The sequence below is a fragment of the Erpetoichthys calabaricus genome, chromosome 1 (assembly GCF_900747795.2).
Source record: "Erpetoichthys calabaricus chromosome 1, fErpCal1.3, whole genome shotgun sequence".
Taxonomy (NCBI): Eukaryota; Metazoa; Chordata; class Cladistia; order Polypteriformes; family Polypteridae; genus Erpetoichthys; species Erpetoichthys calabaricus.
Window position 1 is genome coordinate 308,032,307 of NC_041394.2, and position 15,055 is coordinate 308,047,361.

Here is a 15,055-nt window from a genome sequence, read left to right on the forward strand (position 1 = left end):
AGCAGATATGATGGAGAGAAGGAAGGTTGATATATTGTGTGTGCAAGAGACTAAATGGAAGGGGAGTAAGGCCAGGTGGATCGGAGATGGATTCAAATTGGTCTATCATGGTGTGGATAGGAGGAGAAATGGAGTTGGGGTTATTCTGAAGGAACAGTACGTCAAGAGTGTTTTGGAGGTGAAGAGTGTCAGACAGAGTAATGATTATGAAGCTGGAAATTGGAGGTGTGATGTTAGTGCTTATACCCCGCAAGTTGGGTGTGCAATGGATGAGAAAGAAGATTTTTGGAGTGAGTTGGATGAAGTGATGAAAAGTGTACCAAAGGGACAGAAAGTGGTGATTGGAGCGGATTTCAATGGACATGTTGGTGAAGGGAACAGAGGAGACAAGGAGGTGATGGGTAGGTATGGTGTCAAGGAGAGGAATGAAGAAGGTTAGATGATAGTGGATTTTTCCAAAAGGATGGACATGGCTGTGGTGAATACGTATTTTAAGAAGAGGGAGGAACATAGGGTTACATACAAGAGTGAAGGAAGGTGCACACAGGTAGATTACATCCTATGAAGAAGAGTCAATCTGAAGGAGATTGAAGACTGCAAAGTGTTGGCAGGGGAAAGTGTAGTTAAGCAGCCTAGGATGGTGGTCTGTAGGATGACGTTGGAGACCAAGAAGAGGAACAGAGTGAGGGCAGAGCCAAGGATCAAATGGTGAAAGTTGAAAAAGGAAGACTGCAAGGTTGAGTTTAGGGAGGATGTGAGACAGGCACTGAGTGGCAGTGAAGAGTTACCAGACAGCTGGGAAACTACAGCAGATGTAGTAAGGGTGACAGCAAGAAGGGTGCATGGTGTGACATCTGGACAGAGGAAGGAGGAAAAGGAAACCTGGTGGTGGAATGGGGTAGTACAGGAGAGTATACAGAGGAAGATGATGGCAAAGAAGAAGTGGGATAGTCAGAGAGATGCAAAAAGTAGACAAGAGTACAAGGTAATAAGGTGCAAGGTGAAGAGAGAGGTGGCGAAGGCTAAAGAAAAGGCGTATGATGAGTTGTATGAGAGGTTGGACACTAAAGAGGGAGTAAAGGACCTGTACCGATTGGCTAGACAGAGGGACTGAGCTGGGAAAGATGTGCAGCAGGTTAGGGTAACAAAGGATAAAGATGGAAACGTACTCATAAGCAAAAAGAGTGTGTTGAGCAGATTGAAAGAGTACTTTGAGAGGCTGATGAATGAAGAGAAAGAGAGAGAGAAGAGGTTGGATTAGCAAGAAGGAAGTAAGGACAGCTATGAATAGGATGAAGAATGGAAAAGTTGTTGGTCCAGATGACATACCTGTGGAAGCATGGAGGTGTTTAGGAGAGATGGCAGTGGAGTTTTTAACCAGATTGTTTAACAGAATCTTGGAAAGTGAAAGGATGCCTGAGGAGTGGAGAAGAAGTGTACTGGTGCCGATATTTAAGAATAAGGGTGATGTGCAGGACTGTAGTAACTACAGGGGGATAAAATTGATGAGCCACAGCATGAAATTATGGGAAAGAGTAGTGGAAGCTAGGTTAAGATGCCAAGAAAGAGCACCACAGATGCAATGTTTGCTCTGAGGGTGTTGATGGAGAAGTTTAGAGAAGGCCAGAAGGAGTTGCATTGCGTCTTTGTGGACCTGGAGAAAGCATATGACAGGGTGCCTCGAGAGGAGTTGTGGTATTGTATGAGGAAGTCGGGAGTTGCAGAGAAGTATGTAAGAGTTTTGCAGGATATGTACGAGGAAGTGTGACTGTGGTGAGGTCTGCGGTAGGAGTGACGGATGCATTCAAGGTGGAGGTGGGATTACATCAGGGATCGGCTCTGAGCCTTTTCTTATTTGCAATGGTGATGGACAGGTTGACGGATGAGATTAAACAGAAGTCCCCGTGGACTATGATGTTTGCTGACATTGTGATCTGTAGAGATAGTAGGAAGCAGGTTGAGGAGACCCTGGGGAAAGTGGAGATATGCTCTAGAGAGGAGAGGAATGATGGTCAGTAGGAACAAGACAGAATACATGTGTGTAAATGAGAGGGAGATCAGTGGAATGGTGAGGATGCAAGAAGTAGAGTTGGCAAAGGTGGAGGAGTTTAAATACTTGGAACCAATAGTACAGAGTAATGGGGATTGTGGAAGAGAGGTGAAAAAGAGTGTGCAGGCAGGGTGGAATGGACAGAGAAGAGTGTTAGGAGTGATTTATGACAGTCAGATATCAGCAAGAGTGAAAGGGAAGGTCTACAGGACGATAGTGAGACCAGCTATGTAATATAGGTTGGAGACGATGGCACTGACCAGAAAGCAGGAGACAGAGCTGGAGGTAGCAGAGTTAAAGATTTTAAGATTTGCACTGGGTGTGACGAGGATGGATAGGATTAGAAATGAGTACATTAGAGGGTCAGCTCAAGTTGGACGGTTGGGAGACAAAGTCAGAGAGGCGAGATTGCGCTGGTTTGGACATGTGCAGAGGAGAGATGTTGAGTATATTAGGAGAAGGATGCTAAGAATAGACCTGCCACACAAGAGAAAAAGAGGAAGGCCTAAGAGAAGGTTTATGGATGTGATGAGAGAGGACATGCAGGTGATGGGTGTAACAGAACAAGCAGAGGACAGAAAGATATGGAAGAAGATGATCCGCTGTGGCGACCCCTAACAGGAGCAGCCGAAAGAAGAAGAAGGTAAAGGTAATTCATCACCACCATCCTAAAGCAAGAGAATATTATTGAGTCATTCGCGAACATAGAATGGGCATCAAGAGTACAGAAGTAATAAAAATAAAAGTGTTTTATTTAAAAAAAAAAAAAAATAGCACAAGGGAGGTAAAGATGCAGGGAAATCTTAAAAGTAACAAGCCGAAGAACTTCTATGGCCTGACTAACAAGTCTTGGAACCATTTCTAATTAGGGAGGCACCTAGCACAATTAAATCACCACAGTATCATTCCCTATTCTCACCTTCCGGTACTTTTTGTCCACAGATTCCAGTCTATGTTCCTCCTACCAGTTTAGCCTCTGAAAACATAAACATTTCCAGATACTGGTGGGATTGAGTGACTTTTTAGACTCAGACTATGACCACCACTGAGTTTACCCCAACTGTTTTATGGAAATTCTGGGGCCATCCACCTTAGAACCTCACTCCTGTCCTGAGCTACGTATCTGCACCAACAATCCTTTTTCGGACTGGCTTCTCCGACATTTTGGTATTTGTGAAAAGTCAGTCAGTCATTCTCCAACCTGCTATATCCTAACACAGGGTCACGGGGGTCTGCTGGAGCCAAACCCAGCCAACACAGGGCATAAGGCAGGAACAAATCATGGGCAGGGTACAAGCCCACCGCAGGCCACACACACACCCACACACCAAGCACACACTAGGGACAATTTATGATCGCCAATGCACCTAACCAGCATGTCTTTGGACTGTTTTAAATAGATAACTCTGGGATGTTTCCTGTTTATCTTATCTATGAAATGTTAACTTCTTAAAGATTTTCCTGGATGGAAGATGATCCATTTTATTTTCAATCTGATTACTTTTGACCTGATGCAATGATTCATTAGGAACTTACTTTAGTCAAATATATAGAACTCACAAATTTGCTTTCTCTTAAGTTATGAACCTTAAACTTATAGTGTCTGTTAGAGTCATACAATAGTAGGTCTAGAGTAACAAATTCATAGAGCAGATTCATTACAGTCCATAACCCAACACTGCACAAAAGCAGTTAAGCATGTTAATAGAATGGTGGATCGTATGGTGCATGGTGAGATGCTACAATGCATTTGTAAGACCTTGAGCCTCATGTATAACGCCATGCATCAAAGTCACAGTAAAACAAGACATACGGACAAAAACAGAAATGTGCGTATAAACAAAAAAATTCAGAATCATAAAACTGTGCATAAGCAAAGTCCCATGCACTTCCCCTTTTTAATACCCAATCAATGTGAATTTAAATGGACATGCATGCACCTACAGCTCCACCCCAACTCCTCACAGAATTTCAACTATGTGAATATGCAGATTAATATAAATAGTCCCTTCCATTCAGTGTTTTGTTAAAAGACAATGGTAAAAGCATCTGTAAAAAGGAAGAATTTCACCGAATGCAGAGTGGAGGTCCTACTTAGTGAAGTGGAGGCCAGAAAAAACATACAGTTAGGAGGTTTAAGCAGTGGTATGAACAAAAAAATGAAATTGATGGAGTGGCCCTCAAAAGTTCAAGTTCAGAAAGTCACACAGTGCTCGGAATAACAAAGAAGTGGTCATATTTTAAAGTCGACATGAAAAGGTGAATGTCTGAGTGTCATATGGAAGCGTATTAGGGACACAGTGAGGAAAAAAAAAAGGTCTATGTCCACTTTAATCTCGTAATTTATTTCGTCATTAAAATAGAACATCATATAAACTTAATTCTAAAATCAATGTTTACTTTACTAGAGTTAGTTTGAACAAAAGACATTAAGAGGTGGCCTAAATTTCATAAAAGTTAGAAAATATATTTTCACGTAGAAAACTGGAGACTCGTGAAATTAATTGCTATGCAATGTAGTTGAAAATCGCATCTTAAAAACTGTCGATCTCAGCTGAGTGATGAATCAAACACAGCAAGTAAATAGGAATTGTTAGAGCATTTACTATGGCATTGTAGTTTCTTCCATGGCTGCAGTCCAAAGACATTTGTTTGTATCATGTAGCTCTTCAATAAATACTTTATTACCACAACAATGCCTATTGATTTGATGATGTTTATACAAATAAAACATCAATACAAACATACTGTACAGTGTGAGGACAGCAGCAATTATCACTTTCTGTTTCATGTTCCAGCCAAGATTCCAGAACTATGAAGAAATATGTTTCAAATTATTAAGAAAATTCATAAATTGGAAAAGGTTTACACAAATCAGTCCTCAATTTCCGTTTTTGGTTTGAACATAGAGGACAACTATATTTAAACAAATAATTCAAATACACTTTCTGTAATAAACAAAAATATAGAACTAGTGGGAAATAGGGGGACTTGAAAGAAGCAAATCCTAAACAGAAAAACAAAAATGCTAAAAAAAAAAAAAAGTAAATTCAAACAATAAACAATAAACTCCAAAAGCAAATTTAAAAGAATGCAACAATGACCCTCATAACAGAACCTTAAACCTATAAATCCTAAACACTAACCTTAAGACTAGTACTACAAGCAAGCTAAAAAAAAGGCGGGGTTATGCCAACTGCAGGTCACATGATTCATTCTGTCATTAGTTCCTGCCTATAGTATGTAAGATTTTTTTTTTTTTTTTTGCATTTTACCTGAAAACGTGTCACAATGCTCTGCAACTGCACTCAGTGAAAAGTGATATAAAAAATTACCTTAATTGAATCTATTTGAATTAATCCAAACCATAAAAAATAAAAACATGAGTAAAAACAAAACAATGCAGCAGACGTAAAGAACTGAGGTAAGGTGTACACTTGGACAATGCTAGTAGCAGCAGCTGTCAACTGGATACAATAGCTGAGTGACTCATGATGATGTAACAGAGAAGAGGGGCTAGCGAGTGACTCCTTTCCAAGAAGGCACGATGCATTCTCCTCACCATCACATGCTACACCACAATACCACAGGTGCTCTAATCCTGGGCAGTGGGCAGTTACTGCTTAATATACATGCAGTAGTTGTAGCCCCTTTATCTCACCCAGTTCTTCCTGTTTACAATGACGTTTTCAACAGGAACTTATCTAGGCAAGCTCATGCTAGTAAATGTATCGTACAATTTGCAGAAAACCATGCATAGGTCAGTTATTTTTTTATAATTCCTTCCATATATTTTTTTCTCAATAGAATATTTCCAACGATGGACAATCCAGTGTAGATTAACCAAAAATCCAGATTAATTTAGTTCTATTGTACGCGTTGTACAACAAATTATTTGCCACTACAGAGCTGCATATGGAAGAGAAACCAGAATGGTCAACTTTAGAGGATGGGATAGATAGTATATGAGGGAACACTACAACAGCATTCACAGGAAGTCTGCTCATCTTTAGTATTCTGTCTCTTCATGCCTGTAACTATGTGCACTAGATGATAAATTACTGTTTATGAAAGTGCGTAGCCATTTCATCTTTCCAGGTTTACCATTTCCAGTTAATTTCCACAGTAGACAGTGTTATTAATACAGAACGGCATGTGGTTTATGAATTACACCAGCAAGTGGGTCTGTTGGAACTGATCTCATAGCTAGCAAGGCAGCATGACAGCTTTATGTGGGTGCTACATTTCGGGTTCACTCATTAATAATGTCACAACATTACAGGTTGTTCAACACATGAAAAGAAAATTGTTACAGTACTCTGTATGTGAGACAATAATGAACCTATAAACCTATAATGGCCTAAAAGGTAAACTCCACAGAGTGATACTCATTATTCCATCCTCTGTGTAGCATGGCTGTTGCTATTACAGCTAATTTTGCTATTTCCTATAATGAACAGTATCTGCGTTTGCCAACTTTATGATATACATTTGTATTCATAACATAAATATGTAATGACTTACCTCAAGATCCTTTTCAAGTTTCATAACTTTTGTTTTGAAATAGTTTTCTGAAAAAAAAAAAAAAAAAACTGTGCTCACCTAGGTATTGAGTAATGGGAATATATTATAAATTATCATATTTGGTGCATTCCCAACACCTACAGCAAGTAATAAAATGGTTATATACCCAACCTTTATTTTGACGTTTTATCTTCAGACCTTTTTAATCCACTCTAGATCAAGGGGGGCCTGGGGTCTATTAATACAACACTGGGTGAGGGGCAGGGACCAGTCAAGGACGCGTAGCAAGTAAATCTCAGGGCAGATTCATTCATACTGAGACAGTTTAAGCACCACAAACCAATCTAACTTAATTTGGTTAATATACTGTACAGCATTTTGTGAAATCAACCAAATTCAGATCTCTGCAAAGAAGAACAACAACTAGGGAAGAGGGAAGAAAGGAGCTGGTTTTAGTACTTTAGAACAATAGTAATGTTGGGCACAGGCCATTCAGCCCAAGACTTGTGTCCATCCTATTCACCTTGATTGTCCAAACTAACAAGTCGAGATTTGAAGATTTCTAAAGTTCTACTGTCTACCACACTACTTGGTAATTTATGTCATGTGTCTGTGGTTCTTTGTGTGAAGAAAACCCTTCTTACATCCATGAAAAATCTTAAACTAACCAGTTTCCTGGTCCTGTCACCTCTTATCAATCACCTGCTTCAGTTTGTGCTTATAAACCCACACAGACAATGGCCAGGCCGGGATTTAAGTCTGAGACAATGGATCTTAGAGGCAGCTGTGGCAAAGTCTCCACTTTCTGGCTGAGATCTGAAAACAAGTAACTGAAGCTATTATGCAAGACTATAAGCTACTTCTTCTCCAAGTCTATTTGAACAAAATGTCCAGCAGGTGTAGGTCACATACCGAAAGTATAGCAATTCGTTCTTTTACAGTTATGGAAGGCGTTACTTTGTATATTTTTCCCAGTGAAAACACAGAAACTTCAAAAATCATTTGGCTGACACCCTTTATCTAAGCTGACTTACTGCATTTGCAATTTAATGGTTGCATCCCTTTTTTTGTTTTTCAAATTGGAGTACAAGCAGATGATGTGACTTCCTCATTGTCACATGGTGTTAGCAGTGGGATTTAAACCCACAACCTCAGGCTTTGAAAATCCAAAACCTTAACCATTATGCCACATTGCCTGTTATAAACATATCCCAGTGAATCTTTCTGATTATACACGTTTGTCTATAAAGTAATTAATACAGAAAAAAGGATCCAGTGGCAAGATTACCTAGCCTTGGGAGGACACAACAGAGCATAATGGAGCATCAGCATATGTGCGTGGTCTTCTCCTAATTACCTGTTTTTGCTTGCTCTTCACCTGCTTTTTCTAACTCCTCCATTGCTAGATCCACTTCTTGAGTTTTCATCTTTGAAAATAAAAATAAAATTCTGTGATCATATTGTTCAATTCTCATTATTTTACAGGCTATCGCTACACAAGAGGCAGCTTGACTAAATCAGACAGAACAAAGTCTTAGGGTCCATTCTCACTTAAGTGTTTTGTAGCATTTAAGCACTAGACCAGAACACTCCTAAAAAACTTGCCAAGGTATTTGCCATGACATTATACACATCTATACATTTTAGCAGTGAGTGATTCAGAAAACTCCTACATGAAGCAGTTTTCAAGTGTTTTTGGCCAAACACTAGCTCTATTAAAAATAGTCACTTGTCATGCTCATAAAATGCTAGCAAAAAAGTTTTTACAGGAAGTCAATATCTCTTCTTGGATGATGAAGCAGCTCATTGAAACTAAAAACAAGAAAAATGTTGTTGGCAGATTAAGGTACATAACTTGCAATCAAGTGAAGTGTATTCAAATGTTATAGGTATACATTTAGTTTTAAACAAGTTAAAAGTTTAGTACCGATGGTATAACAAATTGGCAGAGTGGTAGTGCAGACTTCTTCCTCATAGCGCCACATGTATGTGCCTGTGCATTTCTGGATTGGTCGGTATTATTGAGCATGTTGAACTTAGTATTTTTATTTGGTTTTGACACCGAAAACTTAAAATGGGTCAGGGAAACTTCTCAATTAATAAAATATGTTTAGTCCATCATGTAGTAAATAACATCCATCCGCAATCCAAAGCCCCCAGGTGAGCACTGGCTGCTACACCACCATATTGCAACTGTTTTAAAAATATCATTAGCAAATGACTGGATTAAAACGACACACTTTATTAATAGGTTTCTGTTACTAGATTGCGCATAGCCCACTCTTTTTTGCTTGCCTGTGAGACTGAGCTTTGAAAATGACCAGCACTGTGCACCATGTGTACCTCTTCCCATATACCTAGTGCTGCTGTGATGATCACTGGCTCTGAATGACCCTAAACTGGGCAAATTAAATTTATCCCTCAGTCTATGCAGGATTAAATCTACAGTATATGGATATTATGTGTGATATGGACGCTGTATAGCACCCGACCTGACACAGACTCACACTGAGGCATGTGTAAAACACCAAGAACTTTTATTTTTCTTCACCTGTGGGCGCACGTCTTTCTCGCGACCCACAGGCAATACACAGTCCCAAGCACACAAGTAACAAAAGCACTTTCTCTTCCTTCTTGGCACCACCACTCCTCCCAAGTAACCTTGTCCTCTTCTACCTGATGCTGGCCCTAGAGTAGTGTCTGCAGGCTTCTTTTGTAGCCCTCCCGGAAGTGCTACAGGTGGTAATTGGCCTAATTAGGCTACATTCCAGCCCACAGAGGCTCGTTAAGCCATGCAGCTCCTCCTCCAGGGGGTTGCTACGGAGCCCAACAAGTCTGAGTCCTGAAGTCCCACATCTGTGGCCCCAATGTAACCCAGGAGGGCTACCACCATGCATTCCGGGAAACGTAGAGTGCATCCCATTGATGTTCCCCCGGCCGCCTGTCACCCATGTTTGTTCAATACTTTTCAGTTGATTACCATTGTGCATGATAACCACTTCCTCACTAGCTGTTACGAGCTGACCGATTCACACAATTACAAAATGTTGCACTTGAATTGACTATTCAAGTCTCACCACCCCTAACCTTCACACTACCTGCTTGTTTTTCTTTGTTTCCCTCAATACAGCCATGTGGAGTCTGCACACTGATTCAAGCTTAAGACCCCTGTTCTTCCTAAGCCCCCATGATTTTCATGATCACACCTTTCAGAACACAGTAGAATCTGTTTTCTGATTTTTTATATCTTTGCAGCCCTGCAGGTGGCAAAATTCTGTCTATAAATTGTATGTGCCTGAGATGGAATCAGAGATCAATATGGCTGGTAGAAAATAACAAAGCCTAGTATGCAAGACTTTTTAATGCAATATTGAAGGCATTCATTATAAGCACATTGTTTTGCAGTAGGGTATGTTGTATGCTGTAGACATTTAGAGTAAAAACCACTCAAACCATAAAATTCACCTAAATTTCATTACAAATTGGCCCATTCTGGGCAATTAAAGGAAAAGATAAAAAGTGCCAATAGTCAGTGTAGATTTGTTCAGCACAAATGATATAGAAAATATTTTAAAAACTATAAAATTGTGTAAAATTTTTCATATTTAGTATCTGGTTTTGATTACAAAACTAGATAGTAAACCATGTAGTGTAAAAAGCTTCCACTAACATTAAACAAATATTATATCCAAACCCATTTAAGTGTACAGTTCTGCCTGACTGTGACACAAAACTAAACTCCACAGTAGCTCCATGCTATAATTACTAAAACTAAAACTGAAACTAATAGATATAAAAATAAAATACAAATATCCTTGTGAAATAAAAAACTAAATTAAAACTAAAAATACACGATGAAGGAAAATTAAAACTAAACTGAATTTCCAAGTAAGGACAGAAAGAACATAGAAATAAAACCTAATATAAAATGGCAAAACTATAATAACCTTGGCGCTAACCCCCCTACCAAATCCATTTTAATTCCAGGTTGTAATGTGACAAAACAGGACAAACACCAAGGGGAATGAATTCTTTCACAAGACATGGTAATATTTGTGCTCACAATGCTGGTGACACCTGCTCTTCAGTGCTGTGATAATAGAGGTTGTTCTGGAAAAACAGCAATCACTTTACAACACCCCACAACCAACAAAATGGAAATGATATCAATGATATCATGATCAATGATATCATTCTTATTTTACCTGAAAAATGCCTCTTTGAGAACTCTGGAAATTCCAAACGCTTGAAAAACACCTGGCAAAACAACATTAAAACTTTTGAAGAACGCCAAACAAACACTGTAAATTTATGAAGCTCAAGTGTGAATCGACCCTTAAACTAAATAACTGATATGTGCTTGAGATGATAAGTTGCTGTTCTCTGAATTCTCTATGGATGGAATGCTAGTCAATCGAATATCACTATCATTCCCAAACAGGACCAATTTAGAGTCCACAGTTAACTATTTAAATACAAATGTCGGATTTATGAGTACCCCTAGAAACTGCAGATAGTCACCTAAAATTTCAACCAAATGATCAAACTAGAAATCAAACTGATATCCAGGTAACTGAAGGGAAACACTAGAATCCATCATGTCATCCATCTTTATAATATTTATAATTATAAATAAAGGTGGGTCATGGGTATCATTGTTGCTTCATATTGATTGGTATGTAATTTGACATCCAGTTGGGGTGATTTGTGTGCATTGGGCATAAGCTTTCCCCCAGTTTATTTTTGGGGTCTCCATCAAAGACACAGTGACAAGTCAATTGTCACAGGACCAGGCGTCTTTGTCCATTAATTTCTACTGTGGTCATCCTGTCTTTTGTTGTATTAGACATTTTTGTGCACAGTCAATTGATAGCAATGGCCGGCCCTGGGAAAGAGTCACATATTGTTGTTCCCTTTAGAAGGTTTGGAAAAAGATGGTGGACAGAGCAGCTCCATAAGCACATCAGACGCAAAGGGATATGTGGTTAGTGAGAAACTCTGACCACAAATATCGGAAGCATTAATGAGCATCTTGAGTTTAAGAGTGAGTACAGATCACTGCAAAAGATGTACAAGATGCATAGTATGCAGAAATAAAAGTGCAAAACAAGAAAAGAATATTTGAAGTAGTGAAAAATATTAAAGACATACCTTCAATAGAGTTCTTGTGATCTTGAAAAGGTGAATTAATTTATTAGGATCATCTTGTGCCAGCTCATTATCTTCAAGCTATGTAATAAAATAATGATCTCAGAACACAACAAGTTCAAATTAACGAGTTAAAAATTTCCAGGTTGCATTTCTCATATACAGCCTACAAAGTTTTCACATTTTATGGATGCAAAACTCACAATGGATTTATTTAGGTCTCTTTTGACACTGATTAACCAAAATAGACTCTTTAATGTTAAACTGAAAGCAAAGCTTTGCAAAATGGTCTAAATTAATTACAACTATAAATAAGATATGTAAATAGAAAACATAACACTTCTCTTAGAAAAGATCAGTTGCTGAACGTTGCTGGTTTTCGGTTGTTACTGAAACAACGTCAGAGTTGTTGTTCCCAGACAGTCATTCACCTTCATCAATCAACCACAAAATGAGCTGCTTCTGGTATTATAAAGACATGTAGTAATATTTTCTGGCATTCAGAGACAAATCTACCATAATATTCCATCATCTACTGTACTTACTCCACCTTTAGTGACTGGAGCCGATCCAAGAAGCACAGAGCAGAAAAAAAAACACTTAAATTCAACATTAGCCATCTTAGAGATGCAAGTTAACTTAACCTGAGGAAGTGAGTGGAAAATTTACACAGACACAAGGAGAATGTGCAAACCTCATAATGACAAAATTGGGATCAGAACCAGGACAACAGATCTGTAAGACAGTAGCACTAAGTACAAGCAGATTTCATTAGTTGGTGACACTAAATTGGACCAGTGTGAATAAGTACGCTCTGCAATGAGCTGGCACCCTTTCCAAGGCAGGTTTTCTGCTTCAAACCCAAAGCCAGCCCAAGGAATCTAACATATAAATGAGTAGGTGGGCTTTGTTTAGGTTTGCCTGAATGGAACACCAAAACAGGATTCCTGGCAGCACACATATCCTGGTTACACCACTGGCCTGTTATGGCCATCTTGTCAGGGAGGTTAAGCCAGAACATATTGTATGGGATAGGCCTTGAATTTTTAGGCAAAGCAAATCCAAAACAACAACAACAACATTTATTTATATAGCACATTTTCATACAAAAAGTAGCTCAAAGTGCTTTACATAATGAAGAGAAGAAAAATAAAAGACAAAATAAGAAATTAAAATAAGACAACATTAATTAACATAGAAAGGAGTAAGGTCCGATGGCCAGGGTGGACAGAAAAAACAAAAAAAAACTCCAGAAGGCTGGAGAAAAAAATAAAATCTGTAGGGGTTCCAGGCCACGAGACCGCCCAGTCCCCTTTGGGCATTCTACCTAACATAAATGAAATAGTCCTCTTGGTAGTTCGGGTTTTTCACGGAGTCAACACAAACAACACTGAACTAGTTTAAAAATCAGTGCATGGCTGCAGGATTTCGTGTTTTAATTACAAATTACTTTTGAAATACAACTTTTCATTTAGATTTATACTAGACATGGCACCTGTCGAAGACATGCAATAGAATAGTTAAAAAATATTTGCTATCTCTTGCCCTACAAGTACCTTCAATGCCTTTTTGGTTTTTTTTTTGTGTCAATTCACTGATGCTTTTTCTCTCAAGTGCCTTTCCATAAAGACTGGTTTTCAAACTCTGATTATTTTCAAGACACCTTTATCACCTCTATATGGTTTTGGCCTTTCAGTCTTTGAAGGTGATTCTGTCAGTGTGCGTCTTACACTTTTACTAATATTTCATCACCAGCGCTTTCTCTCTCAATCTCTCTCTCGTGTGTTCCCATAAAGCCTGCATCTCAAACTCTGTCATTATTTTTGAGCCACCTTTCTCACCTCTTGTCCGGTTTTATACTTGCCATCTTTAAAAACGACTCTGTCAGTGTGCCTCCTGTGCCTTTACTCCTACTTGTACGTCTCACAGTTGCACTTCCTCTTTTGATCTCGTCACCAAAGCCAAACCGACCAATCAGATTGCTCAGGGAGACTGGACACACACAGACTTTAGTATTTTATTATACAGTAGATGCTTGTTAATGATGCCTTCAGCGATGTTCTATCTAGAATCATGTTTTATTTTTAATTTCCAGAAACTTTTAAAGCATTTTTTACCTTTCATTATCCTTTTACTGCAGATTTTAGGATATTTTATTCAAAAGCAGATAAGTGTTTTCTGGTCTTTCTAAAAATGTAGTCAATTTTTGAAGTGGCTGTGCATCTCCTCAATTCATTGGCATAATAGTAACTTTTGCTGGATTTGCCTCTATATCAGGTGACTCCCAACTAGGGCTACCATAGGTCTTAAAAATAGTGTGAGAGAGCAATCTCCATGCAGAACAAAGTAGTCATTCATAAGCTCTGGAAACCTTTAACATTTAGACAGACAGACAGACAGACAGACAGACAGACAGACAGACAGACAGACAGACAGACAGACAGACAGACAGACAGACAGACAGACTGACTGACTGACTTTATTTATGTTAGATGTCATGAGTTTTCGTAAATTCCACTCCTTCTCTGTTTTCCTAATAGGTTTTTTCTTTTAGGTATATACCCACTATTACTCTTGACTTTCAACTTACCAAGCCAGCTATGACATAAAAAAGGTTCATATGAAGAAGGTGACACGTTAAAAGGAATACCAACACTGGAAACATGTATGTAGTGAGTTCCATTAACTGTCTGTCCTTGAACATTTGCTTTCCTCAATCGTTAAACACCAAGTATGTATAAAGTGAGCATAGTGGGAAAAATTAGAACAATTTTATGACTTTCTAAATTGGTGAGCAGAGATCTGTACACTACCTTTGACAAAGATTCCAGCAGTTTGCTCGCTAGCTCTTCTTGACCAGGTAGAAATTCTGGGTCAGTGTGCATTAGTTCATCCCAATCAAATTTAGGAGCCATTTTGATATTGGTTTTGCGTAACCATATGAATGGAATATTCTGCTTCAGCCTGCAGTAATGGAAGAAAATTTAAAGAAGACATTTTATTTTTTAACACATCTAGTATGGACACCTGACTAGTTCTTTATTACTTGATTACTTGAAGCATAAAAACTCTCACCGCATTACTCAACTTTTCCAGTGGCTTATGACTCCACAGAGTTATAATCATACAGTGTGACATCCCCAACAAGTTGGTCATAGCGCTTTGGGTCTAGCCATGACAGACTCAAACAGATTTGAGGGGAGGAGCTCCTGTGTGTCTGAGAACTGACAACCAATGAGCACTTACGTGGAAGTACAGTGCATACAATGCATATATAACACCCCTTTAAATTATAGGGTGTGCTTTTTAATGTCCAATGTTAATGTTATTTTA

At 38.7% G+C, this 15,055-nt stretch overlaps 1 protein-coding gene across 1 annotated transcript; it reads right to left on the reverse strand.

Annotated features, from left to right (window-relative positions):
* Positions 1–7,923: 7,923 nt before the first annotated feature.
* On the reverse strand, positions 7,924–14,802 carry LOC127528988 (centrosomal protein of 290 kDa-like). Its single transcript, XM_051931075.1, has 4 exons — positions 14,798–14,802; positions 14,536–14,686; positions 11,726–11,803; positions 7,924–8,001 (listed from the first exon to the last, which is right to left on the reverse strand). The coding sequence occupies exons 1-4, from the start codon at positions 14,800–14,802 to the stop codon at positions 7,924–7,926; spliced, it is 312 nt and encodes a 103-aa protein (XP_051787035.1).
* Positions 14,803–15,055: the final 253 nt, after the last annotated feature.